This window comes from Somniosus microcephalus, chromosome 3 (assembly GCF_052327205.1).
Source record: "Somniosus microcephalus isolate GS21.2 chromosome 3, FLI_Smic_1.0, whole genome shotgun sequence".
NCBI lineage: Eukaryota > Metazoa > Chordata > Chondrichthyes > Squaliformes > Somniosidae > Somniosus > Somniosus microcephalus.
Window position 1 is genome coordinate 249,245,394 of NC_140989.1, and position 23,957 is coordinate 249,269,350.

Consider the following 23,957-nt stretch of genomic DNA (forward strand, 5'->3'; position numbering starts at 1 on the left):
CCCTCAGGGGAGAAGGCCCCCGAGCTTCCCTAGCCACATCATGTTGCTGCAGCCCACTGGGTCCCAGAGCTTCACCCTCATCAGACCCTTCCTGCTCCCCTCCAGGAAAGATGTGGTCCCAGTGTGGGCATGGGCTTCCTCAGGAGAGGGTGGCGCTGATGCTCCAGCTTCCTCTTCCTCCTCACCTGCAGCTTCGCTCCCACTGGCAGCTTGAGGGCCCGTCTCCTCAGCTGGTGAATCACCATTTGAAAGCAGGGAGGTACAAGAGTGGCTTTAGCGTCAGGACAGGGGGCCAGTAAGGGAGGAAGGAGTGGAGCGATTTAGTAAGTTGGATTGAAAGTGTCAAAGGCTGGTGTTGTGAGGGACAGGTGGAATGAGAGAGGAGAGAAAGCTGATGACCTTACCAAACGGGGTCGACCTCTCCAGGGGCGATGGGACCAATCACCTGGCTTGCCACAATCCTGTAGACATGCGCCTCAAGATCGCTGAGGGGTTGCAGCTGAGGCCGCCCTTCACCTGTCCGTTGCTGCTGTCTCCTGTTATGAGATAGCTTGGCCTGCAAGAAAAAGGACGGCGTCTAAGTAAATATACAGCCATGGTCTTGCCTGATGTGCCTCCCATAATTGAATAGCCCTTACTGTATGCAGCCATGGTCTTGCCTGATGTGCTTCCCATAGTTGAATAGCCCTTACTGTATGCAAAGTGTGGAATGTGCATGTGTGTTTCATGAGAGGGCCATAGGTGTTGGATAAGTGTTGGGCATTGGGGTTTTAAGACCCTCTGACCATAGAGTGAGGTTGAAATGGAGGGATAGAGATGTATTGAAAAAAAGCCACTCACCCTGACGACCCGAGTGAGGTCGTTGAACTTTTTTCGACATTGAGTATAGGTCCTGGGCACCATGCTCCCGGAGGAGACGTTCTGAGCCACTTCCCGCCACACTCTTCTGTACTCGCGTGGCAAAGGCCTCCTGCCACTCTCAGGGTAGAATATAGATCTTCTGCGCTCCAACGCACCAACCAGAGCCTCCAAGGCCCGCACGCTGAAGCGCTGAGCTCATTCTCTTCCCCTCTCCATAGTCCTTGGCTGGAAATGTAGTCACAGGTCTCTCCAGGCCGAGATTCAAGGCTCCAATGAGCAGGGTGTGGCTGGAGAGCAAGATCGACCCTCCCCTTTAAGAACTGGCTGGCACCAGTGTGTCTGTGTTCCATCGCTAACTGACATCACCTGCGCTGCACCCGAGCTCTGAGTTAGCGCCTCGCTCCTTGGCCTTTGTGCCTTAAGACAGATGTGCAGCACCTGATTTAGCGCTCCAATCACCTCCAGGGGCGATAAAAGCCAAGTTTGCAGTCAGAGGCGATAATTGGCGCCACGCGCTAAACTTTGCGCCCGTCCGATAATTGCGCCCCAAACGGAACGATACCGAATTTCTCCCCCCATGTTTCGTTTCTACTGATCTGCAGGTTTTTAAAGCTGCAAGAATTTGTGTAACACAATTCAATTCAAATCACTTTATTGGCATGACAAGTTACATCTTATGTTGCCAAAGCATCGAAAAACATTCATGTTTGTTCACAAAAATACAGATCTATCCATACAGTGTATAAACAGATATTTCCCATAGTGTATAAATATACTTTCATATAATTTATATATACTCTTTTCTTATATTTAGTGGTTGTCCCTCTGTTTATGGCAAGCTGTAACATAGTGTGCCGCTAGTGTTACACAATTTCTCTCTTCCCCTAGTAGGTATGGGAGTTTTTGGTCGTCATTCAAATTTCTGAATTCCGGGCATATTTTTGTGAATTTTGGGTAGAAATTCTCCCTTATGCCCTGATATTTTCTACAAGCTGTGAGGAAGTGCATCTCTGTCTCCACCACTCCCTGACTGCAGTGAGAGCATATCCTGTCCTCTCTTGGTAGCCGGGTCTGCCTGTGTCTACCTTTTTCGATCACCAGGTTATGTTCACTAAGTCTGTACATTCTCAAAGTTTTTCTCAGTTTGCTATTTAATCCCTTTCCCGCCTCCAGGAGACAGGACCCGAAGCAGCACATCTTCCCGCCTCCTGGCAAAAGGGCACGGAGGCGGGATGGGGGCGGCTTTGCCATCCGCCCCCACTTTCTGCTACTTTACCAGCAGTCCCGCCTCCATGCCCGCCTCCTCAGGGCTGAGAAAATCCAGCCCATGGCCTTTCCAATGCTATGTTCCAAGACACATTGCTCAAGGGGGACGATAAACGACTTGCATCCAAACACAATTACAACTATTTTTGTCTCTTTCATTAAATCATGAACCTGGACATAATTTTATTATGAAATTAAAATCGATTCGATAAATTGATGTGAATTGCTGTTTAAACACTTGGGAAGGGAAATTTACCTGAAATTTAAGGGGATAATCAAATTTTATTTTTCAAAAGGTCCAGTCCAAACTGTGTATTAAGAAAGATTTTTTGGGGGAGACTGTTGTGTTAAAGATAACTAACACCCCATCTTGCAGACTGAATTGCTCTCTGGCAAATTTTGGGGAATAAAAGGTCCAATAAGAGTTTAAACAGAATGAAAAAAAATGTGTTGATAACTTAGATTAATTTGGAAACTTTTGTTAAGTGGCAATGATCATATTGTATTGGATGGTAAAGTTTCTCCAGGGCTCCTGAATGAGATGAAATCGTTATATAATGGTAATTTTTCTAAAATCATTTTCCTAGGTGATTATGAATGAATTTCAGAAACTTGGGTAATATTACACATCATGATACAAACAAAGAATATCATAATACATACATACAGGAAAAGATGTGTGAGTGCCAGACAGCCAGACAGAGTGAATACACACGCTGAAGATGGGCTGCTGAATTTTTAGTGTTTTTAGTGTTTAAAGTGGGGAAAAAAAAGGTTCATTTCAAGTTTAAAAAGGTTTTAAAGTTAAATTTAGTTCTAGTTAAGTTAGTTTAGTTTGTTTAGTTAAGTTTAAGTTTAGTTTAGTCTAGATTAAGTAAGGAAGGAAAAGACCACCAAAGGAAAAAAAACCAGAGGAAACTAGAAAAAAAAAGCCAAAGAAAAAAAAAAGAAATAAGGGAAAAAAAAAACAAACGGGGCCACAGCAGCAGCAGAAGCAAGGTGACTCGGCCGCATCGGGAACCGAGGCGCGAAGGCCGCACGGAGACGCAGCGGCAGCCGGAGCGAGGAGACTCGGGGAGGCCGCTTCGGGAAACGAGGCGAATCGGGGAGGCCGCACGGAGACGCAGCGGCAGCCGGAACGAGGTGACTCGGGGAGCCCGAGCGGCGAACGAGACACGGCCCGATCGGCGGCCGCAGTCCAGCACCCGAGCGACGACCGCAGTCCAGCACCCGAGCGACGGCCGCAGTCCAGCACCCGAGCGACGACCGCAGTCCAGCACCCGAACGGCGAACGAGGCACAACCCGAGCGGCGGCTGGGCTAGAAAGCCCGGGAAAGGCCCGAGGAGCCAGGCCCAGAGACCTCTGAGGAGAAGGGGAGCAACCAGAAGGCTTCCAGAAGCAAACCAAGACTGTGAGTACAGGGCCCAGGGAGGGAGACTGAAGCCAGGGAAAGGCCCGAGGAGCCAGGCCGAGACAGAGGCACAGAGGCCTCTGAGGGGGAGGGGAACAGCCCGAAGGCACCGGGAAACAGCGGCTCACAGACCCAGACCTGAGAAGGGTGAACCCAGAAGCCGAGGCCCAGGGACCACGGGGTCGGAGAGGGGGACCGGGAAAGCTCGCGAACAGGGAGAGGGAAACACCAAACCCGGGGCCCCAGAAAAGCTTATTCTAAGATCAACAATACTTTACCAAAAATGAGCGAATCAGAAGATCCACAACAGCCCCGCTTCCAGATTCCCCCCAACACTGCAAAAAAAGCTATAAAAGCGATCAAGCATAAGCAGATGAGAGAAAAACCAGAAACACTTTTTGCTGACTGTTACAACAATGGGACAAAAAGTAACCTCATTTTCTACTCAGATCAGCCAGTGGCTTGGATCACAGCAATAAAATCACACTATACCAATGTTAAGCTAGAAAATACCGCAAATGGGTCCATAATGAAAATTAACACACCAGGAGACAGTTCAACTACGACGGTCAACGCGTACAATACCGGGACAATATTAGTGCAAGGCAACCTCGACAAATTTGCAACGGCCTTCAGGACACTGAAAAAATTAACTAAGGGGGGAAGGAACAGCCCCAGAGTGGCCCGCACTCCCCCCAACATTGACAACTTACCAGGAGAAAATCTGCCTGGTCAGGAGGTGAACGAGCCACACAGTTCAAACCAGACACTAACCCCGGGGAACCACAGCCACACGATACAACTGACAAACACCAGCATAACTACCAGGGAGGAAGCCACACATAGTCCCCCTACCATTCCCAGCTCACCAAGAGAAGAGCAGCATAGCCGGGAAGTGAGTGAGCCCTCCAGGGCCGACCAGCCTAGCCAGGAAGTGAGTGAGCCTACCAGGGCCGACCAGACACATACCCCGGGATCACACAGCCAGATACAACCAAAAGATAAATTTAATCAATTAGAGATAGAGATGGTTAAACTTAGAGAGGACTTCCTCAAAATGAATGACAATCAAAATCAGGAGAGGGAGAGACACAAGAGAGAGCTGAAGCTACTTGAGAACCAGGTGAATCTACTTAGGAATCAGGTGAAAGAGCTGCAGGAAAAAGAAGAGAGCCATAGAGGAGAGAAAACACCATTAGACCAGCAACCAGAGGCTAGAGATAAGACAAGACAGAGCCGGACGGAACGGCTGCACTCCCACACGGAACAAAAGCAACAGACACACAATACAAGGGGTGCCACACAGACCGACCAGCATACTGATTCGCAATCTTCCCCCACCACCGTGGAACCACAAGCGGGCCGCTCACAAGAGGTACGCACACACCAGGCACCCCAGCCCAGCACACACACTATGAGTCCAAGCGAAAGCCACCAGACAGTAAACACAAACAAGGCTGACGTCGTAATACTCATAGACTCAAATGGGAAATTTCTATGGGAGAAAAAGCTATTCCCTAGAAGTAAAGTAGAAAAGATCTGGTGCCCAACAACAAACAGAGCCATGGGATGGCTGACCAAAGCCAGATTAGGCTCCCCCCAACACATAATAATACACACGGGCACAAATGACCTAAAGACCCAACAGAAAGAAGTAGCAACATCGCTCAGAGCAATGATTAGGAAAGCAAGCAGTACATTTCCAAACACTAGAATCACTGTTTCCACAATATTGCCGAGAACAGACTTCAACAACAACACAATTCATGAGATAAATGCCAGCATAGCAAGAGACTGCGAATCAAACCACAACGTACACCTGGCCCAACACCCCACCCTCGATGAGGAATGTCTTTACGACCACGTCCACATCCAAAGGCAAAGAATATCGATCCTTGCTAAAGCCCTGAAGGACGTCGCTTTTAACCGGGTCCATACCCAGACTCCAAGAGGACCCCCCCCCCGACCACCAGAGATCAGCGGGGTACATATCAGGAACACTACAAGGACCACCAACACACCAACCGAGACCAGAGAGGATCCCCATGCAAAACAACAATGTCAGACCTGCACCACTCCTGTCCCACAGGGGAATAGGACTGCTCCCAGCCAGACAGAGGGAGAGATGCACAGGACGTACGCAATACCTCAGACAGAAACAATCCATTAAGAGACAATAAGCAGATGTGCAGCAGCATCTACTTCCGCCTTATGGATCAAGGACTAATTAATAGAAAGAACTGTAACCAAATTGTATTAACTTTTGTAGACAACTGATGTGATCTTTTTTTTCCCACACTTAGACACGACAAACACGTACCACTCTTTAACCTATCATAGTAAAAGATCAAACTTAACATGAAATCCTTATATATTTCGACCTGGAATATCCAAGGTCTACGCTCTTCACTGCGAGAAGTGAAAAGTAGGACCCCAGAGTTCATAGATGAAACTAAAGACCTAGATATTATCATTTTACAGGAAACTTGGTATAAAGGAAAAGGACACACTGGCTGTCCCCAAGGGTACACTGAGCTGGTGGTGCCCTCCAATAAATTACCAAGTGTAACCCAAGGCAGAGACTCCGGAGGCATACTGATCTGGTTTAAAACAGAACTTAAGAATTACATCAAATTTATAAAAAAGGGCGAAAACCATATGTGGCTCAAACTTGAGAGGGAGATTATCTCAAACACCCAAGATGTTTACATTTGCGCACTTTATATCCCTCCAATCGATTCCCCGTACTTTAAAGAGGACACCTTCTCCAACATGGAGGGGGAAATTATCCAATACCAGGCCCAGGGGAACGTGTTGATCTGTGGGGACCTCAATTCAAGAACGGGCGAAGAACCAGACTTCACCAATAATCAGGGAAACAATTATGTTTTCGGGAATAACCACTTTGACATCCCTTCCCTTCCATACAGGCATAACTGCGACAAGCAGTCAAATACCAACGGAAAACAGCTACTACAGCTCTGTCGAAACCTGGGTCTGTACATTGTCAATGGTAGGTTCATAGGAGACCTCCTAGGAAGATCGACCTATTGCTCACCTCTTGGCTGCAGCACAGTAGACTATATGATTACAGACTTAGACCCATCCTCTTTCAGAGCATTCACAGTCAAACCACAAACAACACTGTCAGATCACAGTCAAATTACTATGTTCCTCAAAAAGACAGAAACAAACAACATAGAAACACAACCCAGTAAACTGTACAACACCAAAAAATCGTACAGATGGGCCAAAAACGACACGGAAAAATACCAGAAAACAATTAGCAATGCATCAACTCAAGCTCTCTTAGACACCTTTCTGGATAACATATACACTCACAATAAAGAAGGCGTAAACCGGGCAGTTAGTAAACTAAACAATATTTTTGATAATTTGGCAACAAATGCAAACTTGAAAGCTCGCAAGAACAAACCCAAAACAAAAAACTATGAAAAATGGTTTGACCGAGATTGCCATAACATGAGGAAAAAACTTAGAAAAATATCAAACCAAAAACACAGACATCCAGAAAACGAGGAACTACGCCTTACTTATTGTCAGACACTAACACAATACAGAAACACACTCAGAACCAAAAAAGAGCAATATATTAAGAATACACTCAGCTCCATGGAGGAATCCATTGACTCCAATTGTTTCTGGGAAAACTTGAAAACACTACACAAAAAACAACACGACGATTTGGCCATTCAAAATGGGGACACATGGGTAAACCACTTTGAAAAATTATACCAGAAAAACACACTAAGACCAGAGCAACACCAAATATGCAAAAAACTGGAAAAGCTAGAAATGGCCATAAAAGATAACCAAAACCCGCTGGACGCCATAATAACAGAAAAAGAACTTCTTGAAAAACTCAAGGACCTGCGACCAGGAAAAGCCTGCGGGACAGACGGCATACTAAACGAGATGATTAAACACACAGACAACAAAATGAAACTGGCTATCCTAAAACTCTTCAACTTGGTTCTGAGTGTCGGTTATTTCCCTGATATCTGGAACAAAGGACTCATAACGCCCATATACAAAAGTGGGGACAAAATCGACCCAAACAACTATCGAGGCATCTGTGTAAACAGTAACCTGGGGAAGGTATTCTGTAGCATCATAAACAAAAGACTTATAAACTTCCTTGAGGAGCACAATGTCTTGAGTAAAAGCCAAATTGGATTCCTGCCAAACTATAGAACATCCGATCATATCTTCACCCTACAGACCCTAATTGACAAACACGTTCACCATAACAAAAGCAAAATCTACGCATGCTTTGTAGATTTCCAGAAGGCTTTCGACTCCATCTGGCATGACGGTTTATTCCTGAAACTTATCGAAAGTGGGGTAGGAGGGAAAACATATGATGTAATTAAATCAATGTATACAAACAACAAATGTGCAGTTAAAATTGGAGACAAACAAACAAAATACTTCCCACAGGGGCGGGGGGTGACGCAGGGCTCGCCAATCTCACCGACACTCTTTAATATTTACATAAATGGATTGGCAAAACTACTTGAACAATCTACAGCACCCGGCCTCACCCTATATGAATCCAAGGTTAAATTCCTCCTCTATGCAGACGACCTGGTTCTGCTGTCACCTACTAAAGAGGGGCTACAGCAAAACCTGGACCTGCTGGAGTCGTACTGCCAGACTTGGGCCCTGACAATAAATCCCCAAAAAACCAAAGTCCTTGTGTTCCAGCAAAGATCCAAACATCAGGGACCCAAAATAAATTTCACAGTAGGAACAACCAAAATTGAACAAACCACTAACTACACATACTTGGGCTTAAAAATCAGTTCTACGGGAAACTTCAAACTGGCTGTGAATGAACTGAAAGAGAAAGCAAGAAGGGCTTTCTATGCCATCAAAAAATCAATCCAAATAGAAATCCCAATTAGCATTTGGCTCAAAATTTTCAAATCAGTAATTGAACCAATTGCACTCTATGGCAGTGAGGTATGGGGACCGCTAACTCAACAAGAATTTGCAAAATGGGACAAACACCCAATTGAGATCCTACATGCAGAATTCTGTAAAAGTATCCTCCGGACTCAAAGGAAAACAGTAAACAATGCATGCAGGGCGGAACTAGGCCAATATCCATTAATAATCACTATCCAAAAAAGAGCCACCAAATTTTGGAATCACCTACAAATGAGCAATCCCCAATGCTATCACTACGACGCCCTGAAATGCCAAGAGCTGACCATAAAGAAGAATACCCTCAGTCAATTAGTCCTGGGACTCAGTGAAGTAACTACTAACAATACTAACAATAACCAGCCCCAGGACAGTGACAGGGTAACACAAAGAATTCGACCCAACACAATCGTCGCTAAGCAAAAGGAAAAATATCTGACATATTGGGCAGAAACAACAAAAACCCAAAGCAAACTCAATTGCTACTTGGCCCTAAACAGACAATACAACATAGCTGATTACCTGACCATGGTAAAGGATAACAAACTGAGAAGAACCTTGACAAGGTACAGACTTAGCGAACATAGCCTAGCGATCGAAAAAGGCAGACACAGGCAGACCAGGCTGCCAAGAGAGGACAGGATATGCTCTCACTGCAGTCAGGGAGTGGTGGAGACAGAGATGCACTTCCTCACAGCTTGTGGAAAATATCAGGGCATCAGGGAGAATTTCTACCAAAAATTCTCACAAATATGCCCTGATTTCAGAAATCTGAATGACAACCAAAAACTCCCATTCCTACTGGGAGAGGAGAGAAGCTGTATAACACTGGCGGCGCACTATGTTACAGCTTGCCATGAACAGAGGGACAACCAGTAAACTAAGAAAAAAATATATATAAACAATGCGAATGTATATTTATACACTCAGGGATATACCTGTTTATACACTGTATGAATAGAACTGCGTTTATGTGCTAAACCATAAATGTATTTTGATGCTTTGGCAACATAAGATGTAACTTATCATGCCAATAAAGCGATTTAAATTGTAAATTGTAAATTGAGTGCATCTCTGAGTAACATGATACCTGAAAAGATTTCAATTTGGTATCAATGTAAATTCTATTGAAAGCCAGGAAAGTGTAGGTGAGAAACATTAATTGAAAGGTTTCTCTTTGCGATGTTTGTGTCTTTGCCTATACTGAAAACTGAAAAAATGTATTTGATAGCCTGGCCACTACCCTAGACATTGGGACTGTGCAGGAAGAGATGTGAAGAGACCTCCAATCTTTTCATAAGATAACTTAAAAGCCCAGGAATGGCTTGTATCTGATGTCAATTGTGGTATGATATCGGGATACTGTGTGCAAATGTGATATGTTGCGCATGAGGCAACTAGCATTTGGAAATGCATAGTGAAGATGCACTGAAGAACGGGTCTCAGACATGCTCAGTTATTTGACAATAGCACGACATGAAACGGTTAATGTGGCTCAGGGGAGCGAGGCAACTTTTAAAGGCACTGACACATATTCCATAGCGAAACTGAACTTTTAATGAGACAATATAGAACTGAACGCACTGGTACCTATCAGAGGGATTGAAATTAAAGTAAAGAGGGACATAGATCTTTGATTTCTAAAATTCAGGGTGGAGATCACAATGGAATTGGAATAACTGAAGGTTAGTGGGAAATTATATTTAGCAAGAATATCCACAAGATGCATAATTGTAAAAGAAGAGCTGGAGACTTCTTTTAAGTCCATGATTACTTGATCTGTAATGTTCCGTACATAGAATCATAGAAATTTACAGCACAGAAGGAGGCCATTCGGCCCACCTTGTCCGTGCCGTCTGACAAAGAGCTAGCCAGCCTAATCCCACCTTCCAGCACTTGGTCCGTACAATGTATTATGATATTCTTTGTTTCTTTCATGAGGTGTAATATTACCCAAGTTAAACTTAGACAAAACTTCTGTAGTTTAAAAACCTAACATGAAATGACTGACAGTGTATATGATATGATGTAATGCTAATGTTGAAAAGGGGACATCTACCCTCGGAAATCATGAATGGTGGGTGAAAGTTTAAAATAAAGTTCAGCACCTATGGACTAGAAATATACTGTATAAACAGTCTACCTCATTATATGAGCATGCATTAGAAGAAATAAAAAGTGGTGAATATGTTAGACATCCTGGAGAGATGTATGTTGGACATCTTGGGGAGTTAAGGGTTAACAGTCAAACTTCTTTATATCTTAAAGCAACAGGTTTCCCTGGTTTTCCAAGATATAAATAGGGTGACATTTTAGTGTTGTAAAAGGAATGCATTGTCAGGCTTTCCGATATAAAAAGGATGACATTGAAGTGTCGTGAGGAAAGGCCTTGCTTGTTTTCTGAAATGTAAAGTGCTTGTGTAAGAGAATAAGTGTTAGTAATGACATCACCCATGAATGGTTAATGTTTGGTTTTAGGGTAATAAACATGGGAAGTAGATATCTGTTAGATACAGATTGGTCAAAGATGCTAGAAAATGTTATGTCAGGAAGTGTTGTTTAAGGGAAGTGGTTCTGAGGTAAACAATTGCAAACTATTTACATAGATATTCTGTTTTCAAAGGATTTGGGAAATAGATATGTCATTTTGACATTTTCCTTTGATGTAGTCAAAATATGGTGTATAAAAGGTCATGGTTTTCAATAGTATCTCAGAGTGTACTCTAAAGATACAGAACCGGTAAAGTCATTCTCTGTATACAGTTAAATACCGATCACCTTTGCAGTGTATCAATAAAGTCTGTTCCGTATACTCCACTATGAAGTCTCATGCTTACTCGAAATGTGTTGTTGTGAACCAGTTGAGAAAGGAGGTTGACTGCTTAACATCACTGAGCCCAAGATAATATTTATTGTAGACCCATGATACTTGTTAACAGCAGACTGTTCGTATATTTTAATGTAGCTCTCACCTGCTTCAGACTGCTGCTTCCTGCCCCTGTATTTTCTTCTACCAGAAATGCTTGCAATGCATAAAGTGGGCAGACACCTGATGTAAAATTGGGTGAATGCAAGTGGAAAATCCGTACTCTTCTGTAAATAGATTATTCTTTACCAGGAGAATCTGATTAAATGCAATTTGTTTAATTGCACCAGTGTTCCAGTTATCAAGCTGCAGTTTGCTTGGAGAAGTACATGAACATAATATGTTAGATAAGAAAATAACTACTGGTCCATTTAGCCTGTCCAACCAATTATTCTCTCATGTCCCTGTAAAAAATCTCTATATCATTTTCATGTAATAACCATGAATCCCTTCAGATGCCAGGAACTTGTCTGTTTCCTTTTTGAAACCTCTTAAAGTTCCTTGTTCAACCACTTGCACTGACAAGTTTGTTCCAGATGTTGATAGCTCTTCAGGTTGGCTACATGCATTGCCTGGGGCTTGTGCTTTATTCATTGCATTTTTAACATCTCATTGCCTTTTGGCGACTTACTTCATGAAATGGGATCTCCAAGGTTTTGACACGTAGATCCACTTTGTGGTAAGTGTCCAGACACGGCATGAAGAAGAAGAGACCTATAATGAGAACCAATGAACGACCACTTATATAATAAAAATCTTACCCTCTTTCACTGATCTTTTGTATCAGTAGCGGAGCACTTTCTGACTGCTTTAAGAGAAACCCAAGTAATATTGCTAAGACATCTTAGAATAAATTTACTGATCCCACTCTCTTAGTAGGGTGTCACCTTCAAAGGAGCTGTAGATTGAAAATACAGCTATAACATTGTAGCAACAAGTGTCCAACCTGCACGCCCTTCAAGTGCAATCACCTGCTGGGAGCATGGGATCAGTGAAATTACCCTTTTATCTAATGGATTGTCAGTCATTGAGAAACATTACAGCAACATTACAACTTCCTTTACATTGGCCCTCCCTCAGTTCCCTAAATTCTGGGGTGCTCTTCCCTAAAGTAGGAGGGCCTTGTTGATTGTCTCATGGTATTAGTCTTTGCTAAATCCTACTAAAACTGGGTCTGTTTAAAATAATATCACTTCCACTTATCTATGCCTATTAAAAATCTAAATGTCCACTCAAAGTCCAGAGATAAATTGATACTATCCAAATGCATCTTGGTGGACACCTAAGATTGGCAAGTTGCAATGCACTGTGTAGTAATGCTACATCCTACGGGCCCACTGTATTATGTGCATCTAACTAGTTCAATCTAATCCCTGGGTTTCTTAATATTTGTTTTTGGATGTGGGTGTTATTGCCTATCCCTGGTTGCCCTGAGAGAATGGTAGTGGGCCTTTTCCTTGAAACACTGCAGCCCTTGTAGTGATGATGCTTCCACAATGATGATATATAAGTCAAAATTCTTATACACTGAAACTGAGGTTCTGGCTGATAATTCACTGAGTGATATTTTCTCTTTTAAAAGCCAGTATCATCAAGGCAAAATGCCTAAACTTCATCTTGTTTAGAAACAAAATATGATTGACAGCAATGTGCCACCAACGTAATGTGTCACTGAAAGTACAGACACCTACCTGGCCCCCTGGCTCTCCCTGGTAGCAGTCGTCCCAGTCTGAATATCACCGCACGCTCGTATTCTTGGACTATCTGCACCACAAAAGAAAGGATGATTATCACACTGGTGAGCATTAGTTACAGGCATATAATCCAGCCATTTCCTGTTTAGTAAATCACAAGATTTACACAATATTCCTTTTAGATACTGACTGCCTTGCGATGCAATTATAATGTTTTCTGTTTTTATGTCAGTTTTCTTCTGTCTGGGATGGTAATGTTTCTTTTATGTGTAGCACTCCGTAATGTGACATACTGCTGAGAAATTACTGAATGCGCCCAGCTCAGTAAATGATGGCCACCACCTAGACTTAAACACACGACCTACTAGTTGAGAGTCAAGTATTAAACCCTGAGAGATACCTCATACCCACTGAACCAATTCTCCCAAAAATGCATTTTGCAGCCCTTTGATAGCAATATACTTGCCTTAACACAGAACCAGACCGAGACTGGGAATAAGAGAAGAACCAGTAGCAAAGAGAGGAATGTGAGAATACACTCACAGATCCCTGGACTTTGGTGCTTGATACCTGATTAAAAAGAGCAGACAGGCATATTAGATTAATTTCACTACAGTCTGTTTCTATTAAGGTGAAACTATACCGTGCTTAAACATAATCCAAGAACTATCTGCCAGGTTTCCTGTATTATGCTCTACTTGTCCTTTCCCCACACCCCCACAAATTTTGTTCTCTCAGAAGGCTGACTTCAACAGGATGAGACAGAGACTGTCCACAGTAAACCGGGCAAATCTGTTAATGGGTAAAACGACAGAAGATCAGTGGGAGGTGTTCAAAAAAATAATTTAACGTGATACAGAACCAGTTTATACCCCTAAGGGCAAGGGCTCTGCTTGCCAAACAAACACTAAAGAGGTAAGGGACAGCATAAAACTAAAGGAAAAAGCATACAAGAATGCAAAAGATAGCATAGATCCTGGCAACTGGGAGACATACAAAGAACAGCAAAGGGTGACAAAACAGATAGTAAGAGCTACAAAATGGGAGTACGAAAAGAAATTTGCAAGGGATATCAAAATCAACACAAAAAACTTTTACAATTATATGAGGAAAAACAGGGTGGTTAAGAGTAATATGAGCCCCTTAAAAACTGATGACCGTGATATTATAAATGAAAATAAGGAAATGACAGACATGTTAAATAATTACTTTGCGTCAGTATTTACAGTAGAGGAAGATGATAGCATGCCGGATATCCCAAGGAAACTAATATTGACTCAGGGATGGGGACTCACCAAAATTAACGTAAGCAAATTAACAGTAATGAAGAAAATAATGGCACTAAAGAGTGACAAATCCCCAAGACCAGATGGTTTCCATCCCAGGGTTTTAAAGAAACGGTTCCTGAATCGAGAGAACATTGAAGTTGCCCTATCTATGATCTTCCAAAGTTCTCTTGGTTCAGGAACCGTTCCTTTAGATTGGAAAATTGCACATGTCACTTCGCTATTTAAGAAAGGTGAGAGAGAGTAACCAGGGAATTATAAACCAGTTATCCTAACATTTGTTGTCGGGAAATGACTAGAGTCTATAATTAAGAATGGAGTGACTAAACACTGTGAAAATTTTCAGCTGATCAGCGAGAGCTAGCATGGATTTGTAAAGGGTAGGTCATGCCTGATGAACCTGATCGGCCCCGGGACGTCGGTACCACGGCGGCTGAAGATTGTCGGGCAGGAGTGCGGGAAAGGCGGAGTGAGGCGAGAGTGGACCTTATTGTGATGGCGCCGATGAAGATGGCTGCCGTCCTTGCGGGCTCCGTGCGTACCAGGCAGCTAAGTGTCCTTTGTTGCTTGGTGCACTTGGCTCGTTAAGAAAAAAGCATTTCACTAACTGGATTTCACTTGTTGTATTTGGTTATGTGACAAATAAAATTGAAATTGAATTGAAAAATTGAATTGAATTGATTGAATTTTTTGAAGTGGTGACTAAAGTAGTGGACAACAACAACAACAACTTGTATTTATATAGCTGAATGTCTATGCATGTTAATTATATGGACTTCCAGAAGTAATTTCATAAAGTCCCTCATAAGAAACTGTTAGATAAAGTTGAAGTTGAAGTCCTAAACTAATGAAGGGGGTGGGGAAGGATTCAGGAAAGAGTAAATTTAAAAGCAACAAGGGAAATGTCAAGGCTCTAGAGCAGAGCAAAGTTTAGGGTAAAAATAAACAGAATAGGTCAGGAAGGGACAGAGAGAGTAACAAAGGTAATAGGGCATCAGTGACTAAGATGACATCAGGGAAAAATAGAAAAAAGTCAAGCTAAAGGCACTATATCTGAATTTGCAAAGCATTCGCAACAAAATAAATGATTTACTAGCGCAGATAGAAATTAATAGGTTTGATCTAATAGCCATTACGGAGACGTGGTTGCAAATGACCAAGGTTGTGAACTAAATATTCCAGGATACTTAACTTTTAGAAGAGATAGGCAAAATGGAAAAGGAGGAGGGGTAATAAAGGATGGGATAAAGACAGTAGAAAGAAAGGATCTTGGCTCTGAAAATCAAGAAATCAAATCAGTTTGGGTGGAGCTAAGAAACAGCAAGGGGCAGAAAACATTGGTGGGAGTTGTTGATTGGCCCCCAAATAGTCGCCGTAATGTAGGGCAGAGTATCAATCAGGAAATAGGAGACGCATGTAACAAGGATACTACAGTAATCATGGGAGACTTTAATCTACATATAGACTGGGCAAACCAAATTTGCAGTAATAGTGTGGGGGATGAGTTCATGAAATGTATACAAGATAGTTTTCTAGATCAGTATGTTGAGGAACCAACTAGGGAACAGGCTATTTTAGATCTAGTATGAGAAAGGGTTAATTAATAACCTTGTAGTAAAGGGGCCTTTAGGGAAGAGTGACCATAACATCTTAGAATTTTATATTGAGTTTGAAAGTGATTTTAGTTAAGTCTGAAACTAGGGTTTAAAATCTAAACAAAGCAAACTACGTGGGTATGAGGGATGAGTTGGCTAAGGTAGATTGGGAAACTACATTAAAAGGTATGACGGTAGACATCAATGGATAGCAGTTAAAGAATTAATACATAAATATATACATTCCGTAAAGGCACAAAAATCCCTCAGGAAAAGTGGTCCAACCGTGAATAACAAGAAAAGTTAAAGATAGTATTAGATCAAAGGAAGAGGCTTATAATATTGCCAAAAAAGCGTAGTAAGCCTGAGGATTGGGAGGGTTATAGAATTCAGCAAAGGAGGACCAAAAAATTGATAAGGAAAGAGAAAAAAGAAAATGTGAGTAAATTAGCACGAGACATAATATCAGATTGTAAATGTTTCTATAGGTATATAAATATGAAGAGATTAGTGAAAGTAAATGTGGGCCCATTGGAGGCAGAGACAGGAGAAATTATAATGGGCAATAAGGAAATGGCAGAGACATTAAACAAATACTTCGTATCTGGCTTCATGGTAGAAGACACAAAAAACATTTCAGAAATAATGGGGAACCAAGGGTCTAGAGAGAATGAGGAACTTAAAGAAATCAGTATAAGTAAAGACATAGTACTGGAGAAATGAATGGGACTAAGTGGCGACAAATCCCCTGGACCTGAAGACCTGCATCCTAGGGTTTTAAAAGAGGTAGCTGCAGAGATGGTGGATGCACTGGTATTAATCTTCCAGAATTCCCTAGACTCTAGAACAGTCCCCAAGGATTGGAAGGTAGCAAACATAACCCCGCTATTTAAGAAAGGAGGAAGAGAAAAATCGCGGAACAATAGGCCAGTTAGCCTGACATCAGTAGTAGGCAAAATGCTAGAATCTATTATTAGGGAAGTGGTAACAGGGCACTTGGAAAATCGTAATATGATTAGACAGAGTCAACATGGTTTTATGAAAGGGAAATCGTGTTTGACAAATCTGTTGGAGAGTTTTTTGAAGATGTAACTAGTAGGATGGATAATGGGGAACCAATGGATGTAGTGTATTAGGATTTTCAAAAAGCATTCGATAAGGTGCCACACAAGAGATTATTACACAAAATTAGGACTCATGGGATTGGGGTTAATATTTCAGCATGGATTGAGGATTGGTTAATGGACAGAAAACAGAGAGTAGGAATAAACGGGACTTTTTTGGGTTGGCAGGCTGTAACTAGCGGGGTACCGCAAGGATCAGTGCTTGGGCCTCAGCTATTTACAATCTATATTACTGACTTAGATGAAGGGACTGAGTATAATGTATCCAAGCTTGCTAATGATACAAAGTTAGATGGGAAAGTAAGCTGTGAGGAGGACGCAAAGAGGCTGCAGAGAGATAAAGACATGTTGACTGAGTGGGCAAGAACATGGCAACTGGAATACAATGTGGGGAAGGGTGAAGTAATCCACTTTGGTAGGAAAAACAAAAAAGCAAAATATTTTTTGAATAGTGAGAGACTGGGAAATGTTTGCATTCAGCGGGACCTGGGTGTCCTTGTACATGAATCACAGAAAGTTAACATGCAGGTACAGCAAGCAATATGGAAAGCTAATGGTATGTTAGCTTTTCTTACAAAGGGATTAGAGTATAAGAGTAAAGAAGTCTTACTACAATTATACAGGGCATTGGTGAGACCACACCTGGAGTATTGTGTACAGTTTTGGTCTCCTTACCTAAGGAAAGACATACTTGCCTTAGACAAAGGTTCACTAGACTGATTCCCGGGATGGGGGGATTGTCCTATGAGGAGAGATTGAGTAGACTAGGCCTATATTCCCTAGGGTTTAGAAGAATGAGAGGTAATCTAATTGAAACATATAAAATTCTTAAGGGGCTTGACAGGGTTAATGCTGAGAAAATGTTTCCCTTGGCTGGAACACGGGGTCACAGTCTCAGAATGAGGGGTTGGCCATTTAGGACTGAGATGAGGAGAAATTTCTTCACTCAAAAGGTTGTGAATCTTTGGAATTCTCTACCCCAGAGAGCTGTAGATGCTCAGTCATTGAGTATATTTAGGACAGAGGTCGATAAATTTTCTGGGAACTAAGGGAATTATGGGATATGGGGATAGTGCGGGAAGGTGGAGTTGAAGAGGTAGAAGATCAGCCATGATCTTGTTGAATGGCAGAGCAGGCTCAAAGGGCCAAATCGCATACTTCAGCTCCTATTTCCTATGTTCTTATGTTCATGAGGGCAAATTATTCAGGAGATTGGCTGAGCGGCAGGAGACAGAAAGTAGGGATAATGGGCATGTACTCTAATTAGCATGGTATGACTAGTGACATCCCACAGGGATTTGTGTTGGGGTCTCAACTATTCATTGTATTTATTAATGACTTAGATGATGGGACAAAGAGCCACATATCCAAGTTTGCCGATGACTCAAAGATAGGCGGCATTGTAAGCAATGTAGATGGAAGCATAAAATTATAAAGAGACATTACTAGATTAAGTGAATGGGCAAAACTGTGGCATAATGGATTTCAATATAGGCAAGTGTGAGGTCATTCACTTTGGACCTAAAACGGATAGATCAGAGTACTTTCTAAATGGTAAAAAGCTAGAAACGGTGGAGGTCGAAAGAGACTTAGGGGGGTCCATGTTCATAGATCATTAAAATGTCATGGATGGGTACAAAAAATAATGAAAAAGGCTAATGGATTGCTGACCTTTATATCTAGAGGACTAGAATACAAGGGGTTAGAAGTCATGCTATAGCTATACAAAGCCCTGGCTAGACCACACCTGGAGTACTGTGAGCAGTTCTGGGCACCACACCTTAGGAAGGATATATTGCCCTTGGAGGGAGTGCAGCGTAGATTTACCAGAATGATACCTGGACTCCCAACTGTTGCATTACGAGGAGAGATTACATAAACTAGTGTTGTATTCCCTGGAATTTAGAAGATTAAGGGGTGATTTGATCAAAGTTTTCAAGATATTAAAAGGGAACTGATAGGGTAGATAGAGTGAAACTATTTCTGCTGGTTGGGGAGTCTAGGACTCGGAGACATAGCCTAAAAATTAGAGTCAGATCTTTCAGGAGTGAAGTTAGGGTGGTAGAAGATGGGAACTCTCTACTGCAAACGGCAGTTGATGCTAGGTCAATTGTTAATTTTATATCTGAAATTGATAGATTTCTATTAACCAAAGGTTTTAAGGGATATGGGGCATATGGAGTTAGGTCGCAGATCAGCTATGATCTCATTGAATGGCAGAAGAGGCTTGAGGGGATAAATAGCCTACTCCTGTTCCTATAACAACAGTTGCGGCACTCCAAAATAATTAATTGTATACAAAGTGTGAGAGACATACCTGAAATTATGGGGAACCAAGGGTCTAATGAGAGTGAGGAACTTAAAGTAATTAATATTATCATACTATGATTCTATGAATGTACTAGGGAGCAGTCTGCAAGAATGTGAGTCAGAACCTAACCTATATCCTTACATTATTTCCTCATTTAAAGGAAAAAGGGAAAAAAAATTATATAGGGCTAGAAATTCGGCTGCTTTGCGCCTCCCATTAGCACCTGCGGGGGTGGGGGCAGTAATGGGGTGCTAAGGGGTTAGCAACCGGGCGCGGTGAATTCAGCTACGCCCGCGAATTTCTCTGGCGGTTTTGCGCTGGCGCTAACACTTACCGCCTCGGTCTCTAGCGCCCCGTAGATCGTGATGTCATCAAGTGCGCAGTGCCCCGTTACTACCCCGGACGTGAAATTCGCTCCAGCCCTCTGCTGCATCGCTGGGCGTCAACAACAGCAGCAACAGGGGGCGTTGTCACCTCAGCTGGTCGCTTGGGAAACGATAATTAAAGGCAGTGGTGGTCAGATATGCCAAACTTTATTCTTCACACCAGTCTGGATCCTGCACTGCACATTCTCCAGCGCTCTGCCGCTACTGCTCCTCTCACACACTTTAGCGCCCTAAGAGAAGTGGTTAGCGCTTGATTTAGCGCTCCACTTCCCTCTTGGAGTGCTAAAACTGAATTTTGTGGGAGGCGAGAATGATTAGCACCTGGTGCTAAGTTTTCAACGTTTAAAGTTTTAGCGGCCCGAGCGGGGCTATACTGAATTTCTCTCATATGTCTTCACACATATAATGGGAAGTCATTGTACATATTCATGTTATTCTCGTACAGACTTTGGAACATGCTCCCTCTCCTAGGAGACCAAAAAGAGAGGAATTAAATTTAAATAATCAATCTTCATGAGCCAGGCTGTTGAGCATTAAAGAGAGTAATCAGGTAATTTATATTTTTATACAATATTTTTAAAAAAACTACTTTTTACCATAAGGTGCCCTTTTCAGCAGTTGGATGATACCTAAATGGTTTATCATTGAAAGCTGCAGAGTTGCACCATTTGATAATAACTATGTTTAATTCTTGCATTAGTCAACCATTCTCAATTTGAATCTGATGCAAGAGCCTTGTGGACTCGTAGTGAAAAGGATTGAAAATAGCACGTAAAGGGCAAGCATCTTTTGTTGGGGGAAGGGGAAAGACACAAAATCTGATTCCAACCCAACAATTTTTTAGTTATTTTTGAAGTGCAGTCCATTGCTCTCCCCCTGCTCCCTTACCTTCCTCTGGTGTTTCCATTTCAATCTGGGCAATGTGCTCCACATTCTCATCCTCGCCTGAGCTCACTACATTGTCCACGTCCACTACAGTGGAGCTCGTCACCTTGCCATCAGCACTGAGGGAGCTTTCCAGCTGTATCTTCTCATTTCTCTCTGTTTTCCTCTTTGAGTCCTGTCTCGCTGTGTTTCTCGTTTGGATAGTTTTGCCCTTGTTCATACTGGAGCTCCTACTGCCGCTTTTCATGTTATTGTTTTGTACGCCTTTTTCCCCAGTGGAAAAATCTTTTTGTCTTTTTTGTGAATTCTTTGAAGAACGGGATAAAGTCCTGGAGTTCCTTTCCATTGTTCTTACAGATCCACTGGTTGAAAGCTTACCCTCAGTGCAAATTAAAGATGTCCTTGCTATTTATACTTGTGGGCTGTTTATTTTTCATAGGCAGCTCGGACTCTCCTCCCTGAACTGGAAAGATGCCAAGAGTCATATTTGATTAACTAAATACCCAGGTTCGCGTTTTTCTAAACATTTTACTGTTGTGAAAGGGAGTGACTGTCTCCTCAGATTTAATTAAAGTCACCCTTATGAGATAGTGGGCCTCCACTGCTGCACTAAAAAAGTGCTGGATGACTGAAATAATCATGGATAGTTGGGCTGTGTTACTACATTGTATATGAATCTGAGTGTAGATTGGGCTGATGTGTGCCTGACCAGAGCAACTGCTATATAAAAGAAGTATATTTAACTGGGTTGCCAAATAATGTCATAATGCACACTTTTGGGTACAGCTTTGAGCCTGTGCTTTATCCTTTAAAACCACTCAATGGCTCCCCGATGGCTTAGTGGATGAAGGCACTATCTTGTGTGGTACTAAGTCGTGCACATCAAAAGGTGCCAGCTTCAATGCCTGATTTCTGCTGAGCTTTTGTGTGCCCTCTGCTCTTTCAATACTGACCTCCTGTGCAACTCCCACTCCTTCTGTTCCATGATTTATGGCACGGCGTTCATCTATCTTGACCCTACATTTTGAAACTGTCTGCCTAAAACCTTCTGCCTTGATATCTGTCCACCTTCAAAAACCTCCTGAGAATGATCCCTTCAACCATGCCTTCGGTAAGAAGTCACACAACACCAGGTTATAGTCCAACAGTTTTATTTGAAATCACAAGCTTTCGGAGCGCTGCTCCTTCATCAGGTGAAGTGGAGAGATGCCTATAGACACAGATGATATAGTCAGAGAATAATGCCAGATGATTACAGGTAATCTTTCTAACTGCCATTTATCACACCTCGGCAGAGAGATAATCACAGCAATCAAAAGTGTGAATGGTGTCCTGACAAAGGAGCAGCGCTCCAAAAGCTTGTGATTTCAAATAAAACTGTTGGACTATAACCTGGTGTTGTGTGACTTCTTACATTTGTCCACCCCAGTCCAACACTGGCATCTCCACACCATGCCTTCGGTGACCTCATCTAATTTCATCTTCTACTACTGCTAAACATTCATTTCTACCATAGAAATTCCTCAATTGCCCTGCGACATTTATTATGTTATGGGCACTATATAATTGCAAGCTGTTGGTGAGCTATCCAGGATAATAGTTGGAACACTACAATAATGCCCTTGGGCTATGGATGGAAAAATCAGCTTGTGCTCCTGTTCCTAACTAGATTGCTATCTAATGTTCCCTGCTAGAAAGTGCAAAGGTTAGATTTACTGACTGGTTCTCCAATCATATATTAGTCAGGCAGTGTGTTATTAGCAATAAAAGCAGAAAATGCTGTAAATACTCAGCAGGTCAGGCAGCATCTGTGAAGAGAGAGACAGAGTTAATGTTTCAGGTCGATGACCTTTTGTCAGAACTGAAAAAAATTAGAGATGCAACAGATTTTAAGTAAGTGCAGGGGCAGGGAAAGGGGGAGGGGAGGAAAGAACAAAAGGGAAGGTCTGTGATAGGCTGAAAAGCAGGATAGATTAAATGACAAAAGGTATGATAGTACAAAGCAAAAGGAGATGGTAATGGGACAAGTAATGAAACAAAAGATGAGTCTAGATGAGGTGTAAATGGGAATGGCAGAATCAACAACAGCTGCCATGTGAAAAAATAGGGGCAGAAGTTATGGCCTGAAATTGTTGAACTCGATGTTGAGTCCAGAAGGCTGTAAAGTGCCTAATCAAAAGATGAGGTGCTGTTCCTCGAGCTTACGTTGAGCTTCGTTGGAACAGTGTAAAAGGCAGAGGACAGAGAGGTCAGAGTGGGAGTGGAGCGGAGAATTAAAGTGACAGGCGACCGGAAACTCAGAGTCATGCTTACAGACTGAATGGAGGTGTTCCACAAAGTAGTCACCCAATCTGCATTTGGTCTCCCCAATGTAGAGTAGACTGCATCATGAGCAGCAAATACAGTATACTAAATTGCAAGAAGTACAAGTAAATCGCTGTTTCACCTGGAAGGAGTGTTTGGGGCCCTGGACAGTGGGAAAGGAGGCGGTAAAAGGGCAGGTTGCATTGGAAGGTGCCGTGGGAAGGGGAGTGGGTGTTAGGGGTGATTGAGGAGTGGATCAGGGTGTCGCGGAGGAGGCGGTCGCTTCAGAATTCTGAAAGGGGAGGGGAGGGGAAGATGTGTTTGGTGGTGGGATCATGCTGGAGGTGGCAGAAATGGTGGAGGATGATCCGTTGAATGTGGAGGCTGGTGTGGTGAAAGGTGAGGACAAGGGGAACCCCATCATGGTTCTGGGAGGGGAGGGAAGGAAAGGGGTGAGAGCAGAAATGCGGGAAATGGAACGGACATGGTCGAGGGCCATGTCAACCACGGTAGGGGGGAATCCTCGGTTGAGGAAAATGGAAGACATGCCGGAAGCACTGGTATGGAAGGTGGCATCGTCAGAATAGGTGCGGCAGAGATGGAGAAACTGGGAGAATGGAATAGAGTCCTTACAGGAAGCGGGGTGGGAGGAAGTGTAGTCCAGGTAGCTGTGGAAGTCAGTGGGCTTGTAGTGGATGCTTGTCGATAGCCTATCCCCAGAGATGGAGACAGAGAAGCCGAGGAAGGGAAGTGAAGAGTCGGAGATGGACCATGTGAAGGCGAGGGAAGGGTGGAAATTGGAAGCAACGTGAAATTGGAAGCAAAGTGTGTTATTAGCACCTGGCTGACCATTTATGTGCTGGTCATGCCAGATTTTACAGGGTTAGCATCACTTACATACTGTGAGAGAAACAGGAAAGAAAGACTTGCACTTATATAGTGCCTTTCATAACCCTGGGATGTGCCAAAGTGCTTTACAACCAATGAAGTACTTTTTTTTGAAGTGTACTTGCTGTT

The 23,957-nt window shown here is 42.8% G+C and overlaps 1 protein-coding gene across 1 annotated transcript in view; it reads right to left on the reverse strand.

Annotated features, from left to right (window-relative positions):
- Positions 1 to 21,767, reverse strand: part of LOC147121817 (podocin-like) — a 37,714-nt gene extending 15,947 nt beyond the window's left edge. Inside the window, exons 1-4 of the mRNA XM_085982325.1 lie at positions 20,640 to 21,767; positions 13,516 to 13,619; positions 13,047 to 13,119; positions 11,987 to 12,069 (exon numbers count right to left, since the gene is read on the reverse strand). Of these exons, the coding sequence (XP_085838451.1) occupies positions 11,987 to 12,069; positions 13,047 to 13,119; positions 13,516 to 13,619; positions 20,640 to 20,982 (603 nt within the window). The 5' untranslated portion in view covers positions 20,983 to 21,767. The remainder of the gene's footprint in view (positions 1 to 11,986; positions 12,070 to 13,046; positions 13,120 to 13,515; positions 13,620 to 20,639) is intronic.
- Positions 21,768 to 23,957: the final 2,190 nt, after the last annotated feature.